At 40.1% G+C, this 22,666-nt stretch overlaps 1 protein-coding gene across 7 annotated transcripts in view; it reads right to left on the bottom strand.

Annotated features, from left to right (window-relative positions):
- Positions 1–22,666, bottom strand: part of msi2b (musashi RNA-binding protein 2b) — a 262,995-nt gene that overhangs the window by 63,811 nt on the left and 176,518 nt on the right. For all 7 annotated transcript variants that reach the window (XM_039618135.1, XM_039618134.1, XM_039618133.1 and 4 more), the window contains exon 8: positions 4,243–4,325. In XM_039618135.1, coding sequence (XP_039474069.1) covers positions 4,243–4,325 — 83 coding nt within the window. The remainder of the gene's footprint in view (positions 1–4,242; positions 4,326–22,666) is intronic.

Raw genomic sequence — 22,666 nt, forward strand, 5'->3', positions numbered from 1 at the left:
ACCAGAGCAGGCCACTTTATCCATTTATCCAGCTGGCTGCAACTACACATTCATTATTGTAAATCTGGTATAAAGGCTTACAAATGAGTCGAATCTTTTAAGTACTAACTTGAATTATTTTATCCCTGCAGAGCATTAAAAAGAGAAAACTGTGAATCAAAGATCCAGATGATTTTGGAGAAAAACAATGCTTTCCATGCTTTCAATGACAGCAAAGTGCCATATGGTGCTGTTGTGAAACACACGTCGTAGCCACAGAAATATATGGGCTGCATTATACATTTTACTACTTCTCTTTCAACATTATGCTTGAGTCAATACACTGTGCAGAGTACATCTGTATCTCTGCATTAGGAGCTATTGTATAAACGCCTACTTATATTAGTCTTCTCCTTAGCGACTTGGAGAGTCGGAGCTTATTCTCCTCGGCGCAGTAATTGGCTGGTCATGTCAGGAAGACACAGTGAGAAATTGACAGCGAACAGAAAATTCCTCCCTCCTGTTGTGATCATTCGCTACTCATTCGCTGAATATTGAAAATAACACATTAAAGAACATTACATTAAAGCACTTCACTGAAACCAATGTGACTCCATTTTAATGGCACACTGCTCACTCATAAGAGCCAATACTTGATAGGTATTATTATGAATTAGCTGTGCATGCATAACAGCAGGGTGGTGTATGTGATTTGTTGGGGTGGGGTGGGGGTACTCCTGTCTAAGAAAACACAAGTCACAGCCGTTACTTGTTAATAAGGTGCTGTCTCGCCACAATATGATATAGACATTCATATGTGGGGAAGGTGTGATAAAGTGTTAAAAAAGTACCAGAAAACTGTCACGCAATCTCCCGCGTATTGATTTTTTTTACTCTGAAAATATTTACTGGTTTTAATACAGGGGTGGGTGCCACGGTAGCTAAATCATGTTTCCACAATCACGTGGAAACATGATTTCACTGGAGGGGATGATCGATACTTTTATCACAGCCTACATTTGCTAAAACAGGCTAATGGAGAAGTCAGTGCAGCTGGTGTCACAGGTTATGAGACTCTTGCTAAGCAGCACCCTATTTTTAATTATGTATGAGGCAGAACTCACAGTGACACAGATGAAGCGCTCCTGAGAGAGCGAGGCCTCGGTAGCACATGAACACAGGGTGAGCGACCAAGTCACTTAAAGGTCCAGTCCCTCACATCTGAGTGGACGCTGACCCCTGTACACCGCCAGAGCTCCTGAGAGGACATGCAAGGAGAAGGTGGGCTGCCCTGTACATCCACATCCCTCCCAAGTGGGGTGGAATTTCTGTCTGCATCAATTATTCAAGAACCATCTTAGATAACACTCATGGGGAGGATGGATGAGGTCTATTTCTGTATAGTACTTCATAAGGATGAAGACAGGAGGCATTTTTTATTTTATGTGCTGGTGCTTCAGACACCGGATAACCAGTTTCCTCCTATGAGCAACTAAGGTAAAAAACATTTTGTGTCTTAGAAAAATGCTCAACGCACTCCAAATTCTTTTCTCTTTTGACATCCTTCCTAGATGTCAGCACTTTGTAGAAGATTTATTTCCTGTATCCAAAGGAACGTAATGTGCAGTCGGTACTGCCAACAGGGGCTGTTACAAAGGTGACAAAAGCCTTAGAAAACCAGCCCTTACGGTGTCCTTTCCACCCCAAGTGAGAAAAAACCCCCATCTCATCTTGTCTGTTAGGGTTTCTAGGACTCCCAGGTGGAGTGACCAGGCTAGGGATACAGCTTTTGCAGTTATGTGGCACTTGAAACATTTTCTGTGCACGCCCTATTAGGTTCAACATGTCACAATGCACAACAGTGTATCACATGCACTTTTGACCACAAACTCCCCATGCATCCCCCATAGTCGCAAATCTTACACTTACACAGCACTTTAGCAGCAAAGGTTTAATAAATAACAACATTAGTAACTGTTATTAACTGTGACGTAACAGCGAGTCATTTCCATACAGTGACTGCCGCATCAGAGAAAGCTTTGATGTTACTGGCAACACAAAAATAGTCTATAATTTCTCATCCATGTCTCTCTAATACGCTTCCTCAAAAAAATCCTCTCTCTAGTAATAACAATCTTTTCTATGTATATGTATAATTAGAAGATTCTTATTCTTGTTTTTCCTATATCATCCCTTTAGGCAAAGATTTGGAATGTGCATGAAAGAGCACACATGCTTTTCATGACAAAATTGTTACTATTTTTTTGTTTTTACATCGCACTTATTAACAGTATATGCTTTGAATAATCCTAATAAAACTATTCTCCTGTATGTGAGATTCCATTTCTCTGGACAGAAAGCATATTTGCCGATGGAATGTAAATGCCAGAGAATCCCTGGGCTATGGAAGTTGGCACGACAGTAACACTATTTGTGAGTTTGAATCCACTTGAGCAGATGTTTTGAGCAGCTGGGCTAGCTACAGTGGACCGACTGCACATACACCTCATCGCTGACCAAGTATATACCATGTGCTCATTTTCTCCCATAAAGCCTGTTAGACTGAGGTGTATCAGGAGATTTTATGTTTCTAATAATATTCGCTGACAGGTATTTGCTTTCGACTGCTATGCACAGCATGTTCCCGCATACAAGACAATTGGGTAACGCCTTGTTTTTAAGTATAAGACCTGTGCAGCGGTCGCTCTCTAAAAGTCTTTGTAATTTCTTAATTCATGCAAGATTACAAGCAAATAATTTAACCTTCACATAACTATTTGCTGAGTAATGACAGTTATAAAAGATTGGATTGTTTTGTGTTTTTAAAATCTGAACAGTCCACTCATGTTCTTTTAAACTTAATTTAAAAACCTTAATTCATGTGCAACTAATTTAATAACATACTGATACAAAATAGTGTATTTTTTAAAATGCAAGATTAACAATTTTTTTCAGTTAAGGAAATTCAGCCTCGTAATTGGAAACACAATTCAAGATTCATTTATTATCCAATTACAAGTTTTAACAAACAGGCTGTGAGTTTGACTTACATCATGTGAATTTTTAATTAAGGTAAAAAGGTGGAGAGGGGCTCAAACTATGCCAACCAGGATATTCTCCAGAGCTCAGATTTGGTAACAAACAAAAAGTTGCATCCACTATTTTTGTAACTTAAATTTTTTTTTTTGAAGAGAAGGGTTTAGAAAATCTACAGCTGTCAGATGTTACACTTCATACCGATGCGTGATTTTTGTGTGTTCACACGGTGCTGCGTCTACAAATCAAAGGCTCTGAAGCATTTGATTGTGACACACTACCTTCCATGCACACGCAGTTATTTCTGTCACACTCTGGCTTTTTGTGTTTCGGTCCTGAGCGCTGACTGTGATGCAGTGCCGAGACACGCGGGGACATATACCGGGGGTCATGTGTGACCTGGAGTGGTCCCTGGTGAACACGGTTCTACTACACTGGTCCTGTCAGTCACATACCCAGTCAGTCAGTCGTTTCCAGGGTAGAACTGTGAAAGAGAGGGAAGATGCACAGCGAAGAGAAGGAGCACTGCTGAACGGTAGTAAGAGGACTGTTCCCTCCAATCAATTACCGTCCGCAAACGCGCTTAAATGGCGCAAGATTTCTTAAGAGGGCTGCAGGGTGGAACTGGGTGAAGGAGGACCTAATGTCACACTTACTACACTGAGAACGGTTCCTGCCAATTATCATAAGTTACATGATGACTTAGAAAACTGCTGCTGAACTCTGAGGAGTTCTGGGATGACCATATTACTGGTGTAAATAAAACAAGCATCACTGGCACTCTGTGGAAGGTGTTAATCCCTGACTAATGAACTCGGCCTCTGCCAGTAGCCTCCCTGTTGGATCCCTGGACATCTCTACCTGTGTGTGTGTGTGTGTGTGTGTGTGTTTGTGCGTGTGCACGTGTGTGCGTGGTAGGGGATTCAGAAAGAGAGGGACAGGCTCCACTCTCCCGTCCCTCAGCCTGACAGGCAGAACTCAGCCACACAATTTCACGGTTTGTGGGCAGTACACACCACTGCTTTCACATCCCTGAGACCCAGAGACCCACAGAGTGTCTGTATGTGTGTGTGTATGTGTGTGTGTGTGCCAGCCTGTGCATATGAACATGGACACACACATACGCACCCACACCAGCTGTGCTATTAATACTAAGGAAAGAAGAAATCAAATATTAATCCTTCGCCGTCCACCTGGAATTGGAAAAAAAATAATGCATGGACTTACCATTTTGTTATTGATTTCATGAAAATGAATTTCACAGACTTTCTCTACGATGTCTTCACTGTCAAATGTTATGAAACCAAATCCTATGTAGAGAGAAACAGAAGAGGGAGGGGGCACAAGAAGAGACCGAGTTAGTGGAGAACCTTCACAAAACTTCAGTAACTAAAATAAAATAAAGGATGGAATATCATCATGAGCCAGATCCAGAAACTATGCGAGCACATCTGTGGAGATTGGCTTGGGCATGGAAAAGAACAAGTGAACAAGACAGACATTGTCCTCTTTAAATCAGGAATATGATGAAATCTGCCACATTATTAAGGGCACTCAAGGACCTCTTCTACAAAAAGAAGATGGAAAAACAGCACAAAGCTCATTTAATGAGATTCAGGGAGCTAGGGCCCAGCATCTGAATTTCATTAAATGCATTTTGTGTTCTTTTTATTGAAATCTCACTGTATAACAAGCCCTCATTTTTATGTTAATACAGGCCTTAGAATGAATGTGTCGTTGACAGTGGGATTTTCATGCCATATTTATAGGATAAAAGCTTAACCCCTCTTTAAAAAAAAAAAAAAAAGGGAGACAGAGAGACAACATGGTTTTAGACTTTTGAACACAAGTGGATTGCAATGCATACTTCTGTGTTTTGATGGTGATACACAAAGCAATCTAGCATCTGTATAGCTGGGGTTGAAAGGAAAACATATTCTATTACTTTATCGAAAGCCAAACAGTTAGTGAATAAAGCAGTGCGAGGGACTGCAAGGGAGATGAGTTTTTTTTAAAACAGCAAAAACCTGACGAAATAAAATTGCCACAGACTGAGCTTAAACAGCCGTTGCTATAAACAACACGCCGTCCAGCCGACACACTCCGCAGACAGCGCCATCTGTCTAATATCGTATATGTTAACAGTCTACCTAATGTGAGACGAAAGCAAAACACAAATGTGAAACAGCAGTTGTTACTCGCACGAACATGAAGACAAATCCATGTCTTCAGGCATCAGCTCAGTCATCATCCACTTCACAGGACAGATCTCAAGGTCAAGGACTCGAGGGGAAGCTATTTGGAGCCTAGTTTCCCGCACATCTGCACATATTCGCCTACCAACATATACAACACCACAGGGTATACAAACGAGAGATTTGTCAACCATCAAAGAATTTGCTGTATTTATTATACGGAGGTAGTTTATCCTTTTAATATATCTTGCTGTATTGGGCCTTTGCTGGCTATGCTGCAAATCAATGAGCAGCACCACTTTCTGGCAGTATTGGATTTGCAGGATTTTTGAATCAATGTGATTAAACACCTTTATTTGTCAGGTATTTAAACCAAAGGAAAAACCAATCCCCCTTTGGTTAGTTTCAGGTAGATCATAATATTTTACCTTGTACTTCATCCATATCACCCATTCCTGAGCAGGCTGATTTGTAAATATTTAGTAGCTTAAGTGCCTTAATATTCACATCTTTGCAAGAACATGACTGAAAATGAAGTTTATTATAGTACATTAGCATCCTAAGCTGCTTATTGCTTATTACTCCATCAGATCATCCTGTAAAATAATGATTTCTTTGTGCAGAACTGTTCCTGCTTCTTACTGCAGCAGACAGCCTACAACAAACAGTGACATCTATAGTTCTGTCATAAAGTCTTTATCTCTCACTCACGTTTTTCTCTTCTGCTCCTCCTTCACTTCCTCCTACTACGTAAATAACAAAAGATTCTCCTAAAGCTTCTCTTTTGATACAAGCAAGAACATATCAAAACAGTCTTATCAAAAGAGGGTTGGAAACCCAATGTGCGAGCTGATTAAATACGGACAACATCGGATCTAATGAGATCTTAAGAGACACAATGTGAATATCCACTGAGACGTCTCTAAACTGAGGTGTAGCGAGAGCGCATGTGAAAGGGTGGGGGAGGCAGGGGACAGGTGATGACGACGGGCAGGAACACAGGGAGCGGGGGTGGGGGAGAAGCACCTTCTACTCCTGCTCGCCCCACCTTCATGGCGGGCACAAGGAGCACTTTTGACAACCAACAAATCAACCGCCAGGAGTAATTTGTCATGGAGGTCTGTAGGTAGAGGGAGTGGAGTCTAGGGGAACAAAGATGGAAAGAGAAAGGGAAAAAGGTGGAGATGAAAGTAGAGAGGGGGTGGGCAGAAAGACAGAAAAAGTGACAAGGAAAGAGGTTAACACACACATGGCCCCTGTCGCCACACTCCTTCCTGCTGCTACAGGCAGCTCCTCCATCAACTGACAGGACATTTTCCACTGCACTATTATATCCACTGGGGTCAGGGCCAAACCCACCACCACAGATACCACCAGCAGGGTCCTTCCACCCATGACTGGATCTGTTTAAATGGAAAAAAAAGGGGGGAAAAAGACATTTGGCTGTAGTGTAAACTACCGCTGGAACACACCGTTGCATTCACAATATCACAATACACAACAAACATCCACATTTTTCTCGCTCGTCGGTTCAGCACACACCTCCTTTATCAGTCCCCTGTGTACTTTCTGAACCTCTGTCCCCTGCCATTGCAGTGCAGCTCTTTGCTCTACTATCCTATTTTACAGACCTTACAGACAATTACAGGCCACAAAATAGCAGTAACAGAAATATTCCTTTCTCCCATCCTCCTTCGGTGGGGTGTCAGCAGAGCCAGATTGTCCTCATATATCCTGGCCATTCTTCCTCCAACTATCCACACGTAGCAGGAGGCTGACCCCCACAAAACTATTAAAGACTGTCAGCACTGACAGACACAAGCAGAGACGTGTCAACATCCTCACACCGAAGAACCTTCCCACAGCTTAAACAATACCCTGTAAATGGAAACACATGGATGTCTTATAGTAAGGCTGATAATAGGTGTTATGCGGCCACTGGCTGAGGCCTCTTGGCTGCACTTGCTCACACTTATTAGCCAGAACTGGGCTTGGCCTCGTTTCGCTGCTCCACAGAACCGGCGGGGAGCCTACTTTCACAGCCATTTACCAACTTCATCATACTCAGTCTTTATTTCACACTCAGTGCAGGTTTCTCTGCTTCTGTTGCTCTGATGCTTTTCACACACCCTAACCCAACCAGCCCCACCAAGTCTGGGAAAACTTGTAAATTCAAGGAGAACTCTTGGCTTTGACTTCTTTGACTTTTACATGCTTCTTTGTAACTGCTGAAACTAATACACCTATAAACACAAATCTTACAAATTGGAAATACCAAACTTAAATAAATGAAAATAAATAAATGTTAAATGTAACATTTGCAGTAGTAGTGAGGGTACTATTATGATTTTACTTTACCCCATTGTGTAAAAGATTTGTGAGCACATAAACATGCAAGGAGAAGACATAAGGGTAACATTAATTCACAGCTGCTATGTATAGCAGCCATAGCCCATGTCCCTGATGACTCGTGAAAATGCAAAGCACATATGTATCATAAGGTATATACCTAGAGCTCATTACACCTTTCTTGGTTAATATTAAGCACAAATGAACCAAAAGACACAAAGGTTCTTAACAAAGATGTGTATAGAGCTCTTCCTTGCTGACAGTTGAACTTTTAACTACTGCTGATCATTTTACACGTTAGATACTTTCAATATGTCTAACCACTTAGCAAACAATTAAAGCTTATAAACGTGCACTTCCAATGCTTTCACAGTAGGGGCTGTAATATTGCTGCTGATGCATCTAATGAGAGGAGCCTGCTGCTAAGCAGCTCTGACTGCTGGCCCTGTCACCACAAAGGTAAGAAGCCTGGAGGATGTGTTGTTCATGTCTTCTGGGATGCAGCACAAATGGAACATACAGACACAAATAGAGAAGACAAAAGCAACTATGTGCATACACATGTAGACACACACAAACACGCATAACTGTACCCAAAACTAAACTGCTCCACCAAGCTTAAAGGACAGAAAAGGTATGTTTTATCTTGTCTCATATTATCTATACTTTACCACTGAACTAGTAGTCGTGCCCTAATTATACTTGATGGGACCTTCACCTGTCCATCCCAGAGTAAACCTACAGAAAGCCCCAGCACTGTCTGCTTATATTGTGTATCCTCCAAGTCCAATCTTCTTGTAATGCAGAGAAGCAGACAGAGGCAGTCCGAACACCCACGGCACAGTTAGAGTCCTTTGATCAGTATTTCCGTCTGCTATTACCAGAGATCCAGAGCCCCGGGCATTAATCCCCTGTTTAATACAGTTAACACCATGAACTCTCTAACAGCACAGGGCACATATAGCTGAGAAGAGAGAACAGAGAATGAACTAATTTGAGAAAATATTGTGAATAGAAAGAGATATTTTTCTTTTAAAAACTCCTGAAACATCAGAGAGGAAAAAAAAGCACACATCTATGAATGTTTACTGATCAGTGCACTGCTGCTGAAAAGGATCTCACAGTCTAAGTAGGCTCAACGTATAATCCATTATGTACTTAGATGACGATGTTTACATCATATCTCTGCAGATGTCCACCTATAAGTGTTGTCTTTTTACACCCACAGTAAACGCATCTTCAATTTTAGCAACAAGATTTGACAACCATCCGTAGTAAATAAAACACGTTTTTCTTATTGGTTAATAGACAAAAACACAAAGAGAAACAGAAAGACAAACACCAAGAGTTATTACAGGTCCCTTAGGCATAACCGGATTCCCTAGTCACAAGTCAAGACACCAGCTGATAAAAATCCAAAACAAATAAATATGACTGCTTTGATGCCTATGAGTCTGTGGGGAACTGAAGACGCTCGATGTAAAATTAATCCCAGAAGTGCACCATAGAGTGAGCCACGAGCACTGTTTCAGACAACACTCAGAAGATGAGACTGATAAGAAGTTTTTGGTTTAGCTGTGAGATTGCAACATGAATTCATCATAGTACATTTTTTCATGGCTTTAATCTTTGTTGCATAGTACTGTGTGCACATACACAATCACATTTGTACTGGTGATTGTCATGAAAAAAGGATTTTAAGAAAATATTTTCTTGGGCAACAGACAGAAATACACATTGTAAATAAGTACTAACTTTGCATTTTTTTTATTACTTTTTCTATGTATTATTTATTTTATTGTTTTTACAGGGTAATAATGGACTTAGTTACTTAATAAATAGCCTCGTTATGTAAAAATGCCATGAAATGTGCAGTTTCTAATGTGCACTGCATAAGTTTAATATGGTGGGAAGTTTCATTTGACAGCTGAACTCCTTCAGCAAAATCATGATTAAAAATAAGAAAAAAAAAAGAGTAATGAAAATATGTCAATTACAATGAAATGCTTTGTGTAGGTGTGTAAATGCACTAGCCCCCGTGAGATTTCACCAATGCAAATCTCTCTTTGGACCCGGTCTGCACAGTGTGCAGTGTGTCAGCCCTCCGTCTGAGCAAAAAAGTAAAGGTGATGATTACCGTACTGTATGTGTAGGTGGCTGTATGAGAGAGCATCAGGTGGTAGGGAGAACTAGCTTAAAATTGAGCCACAATTATCACACGTGGTGTTTTACATTGTTAGCAAAAGTTCTCAGGCTTTAAAACGCTGGAACTTATTAGTTTATTCGACATTTAAAAGGACATCTACTGATTGTGAGAAATGTCATGAAGGAGCTTTCAACAGCAGAATGAAATAAAGCAAGAGGCCAGAAAACAATTAGATAAAAGCAATGCGACTATAAATTGGTGTAATTAGATTTCAATATGATTGTGGTTTTCTTCACGCTTGGCCTTTATCATTTTATGGTGCCTCAGATGACTTTGCGCCACCACTTGTTTGGATTGTTTTTATATTCTGGTCTGATCAATTACATTTCTCCATTAATCTTGACTCCTGAAAACTGCAGATAGAAAATAGGACTCATAACATCGATAAACAGGTCATGGAATGAAAAAAAAATAAATGAAGAAATAAATGCTAGCTTTTCATCAAATTAACAAAATAATCCTATGCCATAGTAGACACACCACCCTAGGGATGTGGCAGCATTATTTATACCTAGAAAAACAGGATAAGTGACTAGCGAATGGATGGATGGATCTAGGGTATGCATTTAATAAATGTTTACAGTGACAATATGCCTGCTTCCTCTGCATTTTCTGCAGAGCAACTGGGCTCAGCATGCATGCTGAGGGAACTAGTTTGTCTGTGCCTCTATGTAGGTCAGCTTTCTGAGTTGGCCATCAATTTCTACTGTCCTACTTAAAGAGACACTCCATCTCCATACAAACAAATACACAAACATGAGCACACACAACATTTGTAACACTTGAATTACATACAAGAATTGTAGCCTGCACTTCTACTATGTCATCGATTTTACTTGTGCTTTAGTCACAGAAAAACATCCCAACAAATATCCCTAATTGTTACTGTAACACATATCAACAGAAATCTGTGCTGTCAGTAAATGCTCACTTGTAGCTTGGTCATGGTGGTAATGGCCATCTCAACAGAAACACACAAAGTGTGCACCGGTAAAATGAATACAGTGCTCATCATCTCTTCTAACACACTCTACCTCCAGAAAGACCCTCATTAGTGCCAAACAATATACCTATAAGTATGAGTTTCTCTCTTCCTATATGATCACAAAGCTGCTCTAACAACAACTGAATGGAAGCAATTATCTGCTGAGAAGGTGACTAACTTCCCCTTTACTCACCAGAGCCAAGACAGCAGGCTAAGAGCAGCACTCTACAAAGAGCTAAAAGGAGAAAAGAAGAAGAGTTTTCAAAGACAACTACAAAAAATAAATAAAAAAGCATCTAATAAATAGTAAAAGTCAAATTTTGATTACTTTAATCTCCAAACTACTGGAGGTATAGAGGACTGTGAATAAAGATTTCACAGAAATAAAGAGAAGGGTTTACTTATACATGTCTCCACAAGGCAAACCTCAGTGTGAAGTAACTGATACAACAGTGACACGTTTACCCAAAGGTGAGGTGTCAGAGAGCTGAACTTGTTCACAAGTGTTTATCTGAGTCATTGGATGGAGAAAAATCACCCTGCACTTTGGACTTGACAAAGGCCTTCAGTCCATTTGTATCACAGCCTTAGAGCAGGATTTAACCAGAGGGCTGATCAACCTTCTACAAATGTGCCAAAGTTTTCTTGGTGCAAAGACGTGAGAAATAATTATCTGCAGGACCAAGTTTAGGCTTTTCAAGAGCATAATTGTCATCATATGACATTAGATGTGCAGCATTATTTTTCTTATTACTGTTCTGCGCATGGGAACAAATATGCAAGGATCAAAAGTGAGGCAATTTAAGTAAAATGAAATAATTAGGTAATACAATCAGTTAGTTAATGAAAGGCTGAATAGTTGGCGAACCCTTTGGAATTGGAACAAACACAATCCAACAAAACTAATAACAGCTTTAATTTTCACATCTTTATTGAACACAGTGAGTAATCACTCAATGTATTAATGTAAACTCTTGATTTTAGTAAGACTTGTAACTTTCTTGCAACCTCAAACAGCTACTTGGTAGTAGGGCTGGGCCATAAAATACTAAAGATCATCAACAGAGATATGAGATACGATAAATATAAAGTCGACAGAACTCATTCCATCCAAGGTTTAGACAGACAACACAAAAGAACAAGAATAGTGCTGCACTGAACCAATCATTTGGTTGGAACAGAAGCAGAGCCACGTCAGGTTTGGTTTGACGCACACAGTGTAGGATGAGCAGCTGGCAGCAGCACATGTGCTCATGTTTGGGCTACTGCAGCCATGCACACTAGTACATTGAGAGTGTGAGCAAGATAAAAGAAAAATCTAAAATTGTTAATGAACGCTCAGGAAACAGTGTTGGTGAACAGCACGTCCCAACAGACACAGCACAAGGCTTAAAAGAGGAGGTCGCTGTTGAGGAGAAAATTTGGATGACTCGTCCCTGGGTTAAAGTCAGGACTTTAATGCTTTTAACATCCAAAGTAGTCTTTCCTAACTTTAGGTCACGGACTGCTACACTGACATTCAATGTAGAATTTATTGATGTAATCTTAACTTCACTGTTCTGGAAATAATTGTACAGGCCCTGACCATGCTGATTCCTCCACCATGCTTCAAGCTGAGGTTAAAAAGTTGGTGTTAGTGTAAATGTGAGACAAACAGTTACAATGTGAACTGTAGTGTAAAGTCCTTTGAACGATCTGTAAAATTAGAAAAGTGTTTTATAAATTACAGACCAAAATCTCAGAAATCTCGAGGACTATGCACGTGGTCCTTTAGAAACCTGAGACAAAAACAAATATTTTAGCAGGTCATAGTTATTTCTGCAGGTGTTTTGCTGTTTCTTATCACCTCTCAGGATTGTATGTTGTTCTCTCGGTGTGATCTTTCGAGTGTGCTCACTTCTAAGTAAAGAAGCAACACTCATGAATTCCCTCCGTTTTTTAGACACATCTAAAGAAAAGCATCTGTAGCATTAGGATCCTGTGAAAGTTGTTATCAATAAAATGGTTCATGTTTCACACCATCCAGCCTCTGAAGAATATTAATATGGTAATATATTGTTTTGCTTGCTCTTGTGGTGCATTGCCGATACACTGACACATAGCTTCAATATCATTTTTTTTAAGTCAGCCCCTCTCAACAAATTCCACAAACAAGAGTCACTGGTTTGCTCATCTGTTTGGTGATTATCAAATGAATAGCAGTAAAGGATGGAATTTACATATAAAATTAATCCAAGTAGCAGCATGTTTAATAAAGACAGGAGAATGTGTATCTGTTTGTTTTATTGTTGGTCTACAAATGTAACAAAGCAGGAGATCATAGTAGATTTTGTGAAATTGAAATGTAAGTACACAGTAGGTAGATTCATTGGCACCAAGTACCTTAAATTGTTTTACATTTTATCATTAGCTCCACTATTGGCCAAGAGCGATTTATCAGTACATACTCATATTTCATATATAGTTATTGACCAAATAGGGAATCGGGATAAAAATCATTTGCACATGTGTCCTAGCACTCTGCAGTGGTGATTATGGTACTAAAGTAGAGCTCTGTGTTGTTTTTTAAGCTTGTGATAAAATGGTCATGCATTCCATGTAACCCAGAAATGTCGAATAACGCTACCTGAGATTTAGATTCTGACAGTTGGGCTAGACTGTAGAAACACATGTTAGTAATGGAGAGCATAACACACAGCGTAACTATTTTTGCAGACGCAATTAGGTCATGAGATACTCGGGCTGCTTCCCAAAAAGCTCAGTCCATTTACAAAAACTACTCTCTGGATCTCTCTTTTACAACTTTTTTCTCTCGTCATTTATAATACTCACAACAAAAGGTTCTCTTGGAAGTGGGTGTGTGGATGAAAACTGGGTTAGCTGCAACAAGTAGTTTCACCCTCCAGCACAGACTCGTCATCCAACATTAATGAAGCAAATGAGCAAAAAGGTTACACACGATTTACACCGAGTTATTTCAAAGAGACCATAATTGGAACGGATCGACAATGTAAAAAGTATCTGCGAGTAATATAAGCACAACAAAATTTGAAAGAAACCTATGGAAAACAAAACATATATCTTTAAAAAGACCACGCCCAAATAAGATCCAACGTCAAGACAGAACAGAGAATTACAACTGCACCTAATACAGTGTAAAGTCTGATGCATCAATTGACAGGCAGCTTTAACATACCTGGAATATCCTTTTGATATTTTACTTCTCTAATCCAAAAGCAATCATGGTATAAAGTCAGACAACAGGGGTTATCATCTCAGCAAGTCAACCAAATTTTCCCAAATCTAGCAATACTGATATAGTAATTTACATGATTATGACCAGATTAGGACAACATTGATCAGTCAGCGTCAAACCAAAATTCTTTCATCTTGGACAGTGTGTCGAAATGGGTGAAAACCGATCCTGACCTGGAACCTCTCCTGACAGATTAAGTATGTCGTTGATGATAGTCCCCTGACTTCTGTGAAGCTGACCAGTGTAAATAAAACACTGGTCAATGTTTTTGTTGTGTGTTCTACAAAAGACAACTTTAATTGATAAAAATGGAGGAATGATGAAGGTAGGTGGAACTACCTTCAAGTGAGCTCGTATCATACAAACAGCTTCAGTGGCCACTTCAATTGTCTGTTTGTATCTATTCAGGAAACTGCTAGCTAGCTTCCTGATGAATCATTCAGGTCTCTCAGTCATGAAAAAGTACGATTTCTACCTCTATAATCACCTAATCTGACACAAACAAACAAGATAAAAATATTGTGCAGTCTGGGCCTGGAAACCCTGCACATGACAATCCATGGGAGTCTACAAAAGATGGTGTAATTTTTCAAGAAGACAGTTTTCAGTTTTCAAATCAATAGTCCATGGTTTTATATACATTAGTTATTTACTGATAACCTGCTGCAGTGCAGGCGTGATGTGCTGCACATTTTAGCCAGGGTTAAATCTTGCTCTGGCAGTTGGCGGACTAGTAAAGGCATCCAGCCTACAATATATTCTGGTACAGCTATATAGGAAGAGATTTTTTTCTTTCCTGAGCAAAGGACAATATCCTCTTGTCATCTTTAGTCTGGCCACAATAAAATTTGACAGTGTTTCTAAAAAAACAAAACAAAAGTGAGTTACTGTGAATCGATGAAGTGACCTCTATCTGTAATAAGGTGATGCAAACATTTTTGCTCTCTTCTGGAGTAATCAATTTCTGTTAAAATCCATAGTATAAATACACACATCCCCAGGCACAGAGCAAAGGAGAGACAGTGACCGAGAGAAAGAAACAGACATAAGTGCTGAAAAAGTGTCTGCGCTCCTCTGCTTGAGCTACTGTTATCCCTGTATCTCTTCATGATGCCACTGTAGTTGCCTGAAGACATCTTTTACTTGTGTGGGCTAAACAGCAGCACAGCTCATTTTCTGAATACACACAATTTAAGTAGCAACAATGAGGAGGGCAGAGACGAATACAAGCAAGGTTAGGTAAAACATTACTGAGGGTAGGGCAGAAGGCTAGCAACACGAGTGGTTAGAATATGACTTCTAAAACTGTGCAAAACCAACCTGGACATAATTGCTCACACTGATAGAATTTCTTTAGTGCGAATGGAGCATGGGTGTAATGAGATACGAAGGTTGGAACCACAAGGGGATTCTTCATTCAAGAATGTCAGACTCTTTTGTGCCAAGCAATAGGCCGAGTTTAATAGATGTCTCAATTTCTATTACATACAGTAACAACCAATGCGGCAAGGAGGCGGTGGGAGGTTAGGGCAGAAGTCTTTCCAAAAGGCTCTGAGGAGCATGATGAATTTCTTTTGAGGTGTGAAGCAATGTGGGACATGAAATGAATGGAACTTTTTGTGTTGTCTGACCTATTGATATAAATTTCATTAAACCTAATTAGCATTTGTCATTCCTGAAGAAAGTGAAAAATGTGGGATGGGGGGGATGATAAGCAGCACGTGAACGCAGAGAGATGGAAAAGTGGATCGCTCAGAAGCCTGTTCATGGGAAATTGTTTTTCACTCAGAACACGAAAGCTGGCAGGAAGCTGTCGATGCAGACACCTCCCAGGAGCTTCTACAGAAGATTCACCGAAGGGACTAAAACCTTTTAATCAAAATAATACTCTGCAAATAACAAGCCTTTAAAAACACAAGGAGGATACAAAGTAACAAGTGATGGAAGTGAATTAGGCCTCTCATTGCCCGTATGGCCAGATTGTTATTAATATTAAAGCATAGGGTATATTTAAAGGCGTGACACAGTGGCAGTTTATCTGAAATGAAGAACACTGATGATGCCACTTTGCAGAGTCCCATTACCATTTAGCAGAGATTGCTTTCACTGAGTGAGCCAAATGCTTAGAGGCGGAACTGCCACTTGTGTTTACTTTACAGATGCTGTTATGGTCTTACCGTGAAGAGCACCGTCCTCGCAAAAAAACCTTTTCCCCATCCCTGCACGTACACCTGCTTGCCAGCACACATGCAGCAAATCATGATGTCATGGAATCCTCCAGCAATGCGTGATGATGCCATTCTGATACTATTGACCCTTGTAATCAAGACTTTGCTGCTTCACGAACACTCCTCTTTCATCAAACGTCGTTCTCTCTCTCTCTCTCCCTCTGTGTCACACACACTCACACACTGGCAGAAAAATTAGAGCTGTGAGGTGCCCAAAGTGTAGCAGCGCAGTTCAATTGCAGACAGAATCTGTTCTCAACATCCAGGCTTCGTTTAATTGCTTACTTGCACTATAATTGGGTATATAATCAAACGATAAACTGAACACAGCACAGCGTCTTCATAACTTCGGAATATCCTTTCATCAGTGGCTTTGGGCAGTGATTAGCATAGATGAGAAAGCTCAACGGACGGCCGTAACCGCTGCTTATTTACGTCTTTGTTGGAGTTATTCACCTCATTGATTTGTGTTAGTCTTTCATGTTAGGTCTTCCAAAGAAACACCTGAGGAAGGGTAGAAAAAGGTCACGATCTCAAATTAGCGCAGATGAAAAAGGCTGACCATAACAAGTCATAACAAATACAGGCTCTCAGAGCTCTAGGAGGCTGTGGACTTGCTCTAACTGCAGTTGAGTAGGGGCCCTGCTCAGTGCTCAGATGCGATTTACGAACTGGACCACCCAAACTCCAGCTGCTTTGATTCAGCTCTGTTGCTGATCTTGCTGCACACATCTCAGTACAGACTTGGTTACTCCTTGGCTTCACTTCTGTCATCACTGATGCTATACTACTAAACCACCACATCTCAACAGCGCATGGCATAAACGAACTGAGAGAAAATATTTAAGATGCTAATTAACTGGGGAATGGTGCAGACCTTGGTCACTGCAGTTTTCTGTCATTAGCAGAAAACATACTGTGAAAACACTGAAAGCACACATCAGCATTGTTTCAACATTAAGCAGCTCTGCCAGACTTGTGTCCAACCAAAGTGCTTTCAAGTACCTACAGGGCTTTTGATAATGCAAGAATGTAAAGACACTTACAGCTTCTAATGGAGTTTTAGATCTCTAGTAGTGATGTGAAGGTGTTCTTTTGAAAGCGGGTTGCCATTTCCTTTATCTCATGCAGGTGCGCGAGGTGTGCACACGGGTGACATAAAACAGAGGCCTGACAATGGTGTCACGGCAACAAAGAAGAGCACTAAAAGCTAGTAATCACAGATGTGAACAATGCCGGGTATTAAAACACATCTGACATGTTTGTGTGGCCTATGAAGAAAAAAAGAATACTTCGCTGTGTATTACCAGAGTAAATATGACTTTCAATGTTTGCATCTCATGATGATTGCAGTTCACAAAAGACATAATTGTTTGTACTTAAAGTTATTTGTCAGTCACATGTAATGGGAGATGTCAGACAAGCAGACTTAAATGCAAAGCGATGTTTATTACCAAAAATGTGGTCCGCATCTATCGTAAGCGTTAGATTTGACATTTAGTCACTTTAAACCTTGGTCAACAACGTACATGTGACTATAAGCTGTACTCTGGCCTACACTTGGAACTGAAAAGACGTTGCTTTTCTGTTTAGTTTCCCTCTCCCCCTCTCTGAATTTTCCTTTTAACTCTGCCTCTTTACAGAAGGGGAGCTCATTTCAATCTCAAAGCTGACATCTGTGGATGCAATGCAAGCTCTAAATGAGTGGATTTAATCCTGTGCAACAAGGATAGAGCACAGGAAGTATACACACAAGAAGCTGGGAGAGAGAAGAGGAGCAAGCTGAAAAAGAAAGAAGAGAGAGAGAGAGAGAGCGAGAGAGAGAGAGAGGGAGAGAGAAGGGAAAGAGTGAAAGAGCAACACAAAAAAGAGAGAAAGGATTCTGTGACCTCCGCTCATATCTTTTCCATCTGCAGCAGCCTCACTGTTAGCTCATCCAGGAGAGAAGAGGACAGAAGAAGGAAGGGACAGAGCAGCTTAACAGATAGGCATTAGACATGTTTATTCATGCAGTGAAGCAGCTGAACTATTGGAGAGGGCTTCAAAGCAGAGGATGGCTCCACGTCCTGCATGGCCTTCTCCTCTGGCTAGGTTTTCTGTATCTGGCCTTTGAGTAAGGGGCTGATCAATCCCCCAGCAGGCTGCCAGGCACTGGACCCCCCATTACCAAGAGGCTGCTCTTTGAACAAACCCTGCCAGGGGTCACTCTCCCTACGCTTCATCATCTTAAAGGTCAGACACAACAAATGGCATGGAAGACAGTTCTGTCCCCGGCTATAAACCCATAACTGACCACTAACAGTGTCTGCAGTGTCAGGACAGCAAGCAAACTGGGCTGTCACTTTCACAGTTGAGTGGAAAATGTGTCTTTTCCATCCCTAAGATTGCGTACACTTTAGGGAAATTACCAAAAGTCGAGCAAATACAAATCGGCATGCAAGATCTTCAACTCATGCAAATATTCCCAAGAGGGCGCAACAAGATCACCATAATAATCAGATAAAAGCTGGCATTAAAATAATATCTGAGTCTCATATTACTGCTCGGGGTGAACAAACAAATGCAGGCATGTGGGAAACAAGTAAAGAGAGGACACCAAACCCCTTGTGGTAAAGGATAATTAAAATGGCAGCACTGTGTACATTTCGGAAGCAGCACTATAACATACGTCTTTAACTTTTTTTGTTTAAATTTCACTCACGTTCTCAGTGTTTATGTACTTACTGACATTTTTCTTTGTATCAAGTTGTTATGAAATAAATGTCCATTACAAAATGCAGTGGCTAGAGATGAATGATTACCTAGAAACGCTATGTAATTCTCTTTGCTTCTGTATTTGCAACCAAAAAACTAAGCAAGTGCAATTGTTTTTCCCCCATAGCCATCTTAGTCTTCCCTAGGCAGCTGAAATAGTGGATGGTGGAAAAATCGGAGTAACTGTGAAAATTCTGCTTGGCAAAAGAGAAGGAGCAGCCTTGTCAGAGATGCAAACAAAACATAGAGAGATTGACAGAAACTGCTTAGATGGAGAAAACTCCTGGACTTGTGATTCAATTCAATTCAATTCAATTCACTTGAACTTTATTTATCTATTGCCAAATCACAACAGTAGTCACCTCAAGGTGCTTTATATTGTAAGGTAAAGATCCTGCAATAATACCCCCAACAATCAGATGACGTCCTACGAGCAAGTGCTTGGTGATAGTGGGAAGGAAAAACTCCCTTTAAACAGGAAGAAACATCCGTCACAACCAGGCTCAGGGAGGGGCAGCCATCTGCCACAACTGGTGGGTAGGTGAGGGGAGGGAGACAAGACAAAAACACAAGTCTTATCGTGCTATACTTCAAAAACAGCATCAAGTTGGTATTAATTTGAACAAAACCTCCTTCTTCTCCTTTTAAAAGCTGACGTTTTAAAATAGAAAGGGATCAAGTCTTTGCACCTGCTTCACAATAAAAGCCTTCTATGGAAGGGACATGTAAAGGATAATACATACTGACATACTGGAACTCTTCTAACTCAGCAAAGACGGCAGATCAGACAAGCAGGCTTTTTTTCTTTAAAAAAAAAGAAAGAAGTGAAATGTCCCCTTATAAAGCTCGGGAAATTACAAATAAAGGCTTGTCTCCTCTAATAATAGCCTGCCCTCTCTGCGGTTGAGCTAAATCAGCAAACAATTTAACATTTATGATACATAATTAAGGCAGGGCCACTCTCTGTTTTCTCGTTGTGGTGCATCATGACTTTTTATTTTTGCTTTAAGCCTAACATGAAATATTGCATAAAATGTATTTGGGCCAATTTTTCTCCTCCGTCCACAAACGCTACGTAGTAGGCTTTTAGACACTTTCTTTTGTAGAGGAAATTGAGTGGAATTCAAATGAGAAGTGGCAGATGCAAATCTTGTAATGTTATTATTTATGCCACCCCATTCCCGCTCGAAAAAAAGAAAAAGGAACAAACAACAAAAAACAAATCAATCAGCCTTCACTGCATCTTCTCTTTATCAATCAATAGAGAGGGAAAAAAAGGTATTTATGCTTTTAAATGGAATTCTGGTGTAGGCATTTGGAATTCTTGTGCCAATTTTAAATCAAGGCAAAAAAATCCCACTACTATTAGTCTTATTATTAATAGGATTGAATGCCATTGGGGGCTAGGATAAGCGCAAAGACAGAATTGCATATGCAGGGGATAATGACAAAATACTGAAAATTACTGACATTAAAAAAGAATTTCCTACAGGCACACACGTGAACCACTAAACCACTTTAAAAACATTTCGAAAAGCACATAATGAAACCAAGCCAAGCTGCAGCTAAAGAAGTAAATTTACTTCAGTCATGATCTGGACTTGCACCTGCACCTTTTCAGAGAAGTCTGTTTGCTTAAAATGACAGCTTTTTTAATTTGATGACATGATTGTGCACACCTGAGCTCTGCCACTCATGAGCAGAGATCAGGTGTGCACTGAACAGTTTGCATACTTAAAGCACAAAGCAAACTGCTGAAATAAAATGTAAGTATCTGCGCAAGCAAATGTTGAACTATGCTAGATTGATTTGATGAGATCACCAAAACCCCACAAACCAACACCAATTCACCCAAATAGAAAGGGAGATGTCACACAATGCAAAAACAACACGCCTAACACTGTAAAAATCCCCTCATCCTGTGATAATACCTCTGGGCACAGATATGGGTCTTCTGCAGGGGAAGGGGCTGTTCCAATATGACTGTGAACACTCAGTTGTATTTCGATCTGTGTACTTTGGACATCAGGTCAACTGGGGTCGCACACATCAAAGTGATAGTACATGTCACCAGGAAACAAGTTTTTTCTGGATCTGTGTTATTCACTTGTGCGGCCACAATAACAGGGAGTCTAATCAGCCAAAAAACAAACAAACAAAAAAAAAACTTAAAATATTTCCTGTTGTACCATGCAGTGTTTAGGGACGTGCATACACACTTGTTGTAAGTTATTCTGGCTAATTACATCTCTGATTAGGCTGAAGTTAGGTGGAGCTATGCAGAGAATAATGCGTGGTCACGAAACAGCGGTTACAAGAATCACAAATGTATTAAGCTGCAGTAACAGGTGCAAGAAAACTAACTGAATAATCAGTGAGACGCCGAGCAATACGTACTCACACACAGTCCTCAGAAGAGGTTTAATCTAGCAAAATAATTCACAGCTGACATTTTGTCTTGTCACAGCAGGACAATCACAAGGAGCAGCGAATAATTAAGAGTGGCCTCGGCTCCACTGAAGCACATGCGTGCCAGGATCTTGGACCTGAAAACCCTTAAAGGGAATGCAGCCATTATTACATTCTTATTTTTCTTCCATGTGTGCCTTTACTGCTTTGAAATGATGAACCAAATAAACTAGCAGCTGCTTTTTGAGAATGGCAGGGCTGATATCAGTGTACTGTGGCGCAATTGATTTCCCATTGTGAAATGAAAAATGAAGAGTGGGAGAAAATTCTTAAAGGATTTTAATAACATGCCACCATTTACTTAATAGTAGGTAGACAGAGCCCTTAATGCTGCTGGGCACCTTGTTTTGTGATTCATTTGGCCACAGGATTAGTCTACTGTTCGCACATTAGTCGGTGCAGTGTTACACAGGATGTGTGATCATTTTGAGTCAGTTCATGATAGAGTTGGAGAATGTTCATACTACAAAGAAAAACAACTTCTACCGTCAATAGTAAACTGATTTCTACAATTTTCCTGTGCTTTCTCCTATTTCTAAACCACAGACATTCTAACTTGTAGAAACTAAAACCGCGAGAATATATGTGGGGGGAGGCAGTGCCAAAAAGGTCCACCATCATTTGACTTCATAAAAAGACACACTTCATACAGTGTAAAATACAATAAAATCCTTGGCTGCCAAGGATGAAAATCTGTTGGCAGTGCACCGCAGTGTACTGAGTGAGCATTGAAAAGTCGAGCCATCTAGAGATGTGTGGTGTTTATCTGGATTGGGTATTCTGTCTGTCTGGCTTCCCTGATAAACCTATGATGCCAGGATATTCGCCTCTGGCTCCCTTGTCCGAATAGGCCTCTAAAACTGAGTTTTGTAGCTGCTGCTGGATAGCATGACATGAGAAATTCTGTAGCAATTTGTCTAAAAATGTCTGAAGCCATCCCTGGAATATCTAAATCAATAGATTAGTTTTTTAAATCAGTAAAAAGATCAGTAGATTGGATGACATCTTGTGAACAAGTGAGAAAGATTTGCATAAATTATTTTTGCCTAAAGGAAATGTACTCTTTTTTTTCTTTAGTTAAATATATTTTGATCTGTTCATGAGTAAAATAACCACATAGAACTTAAATGGATGGATGAATCATACTTTAGAGCTATGAGTTAAATTCAAAATCAGTTCCATTTAAAAATGCAGATTGCTCTTTCTCCA

This window comes from Oreochromis aureus, linkage group 10, assembly GCF_013358895.1.
Source record: "Oreochromis aureus strain Israel breed Guangdong linkage group 10, ZZ_aureus, whole genome shotgun sequence".
NCBI lineage: Eukaryota > Metazoa > Chordata > Actinopteri > Cichliformes > Cichlidae > Oreochromis > Oreochromis aureus.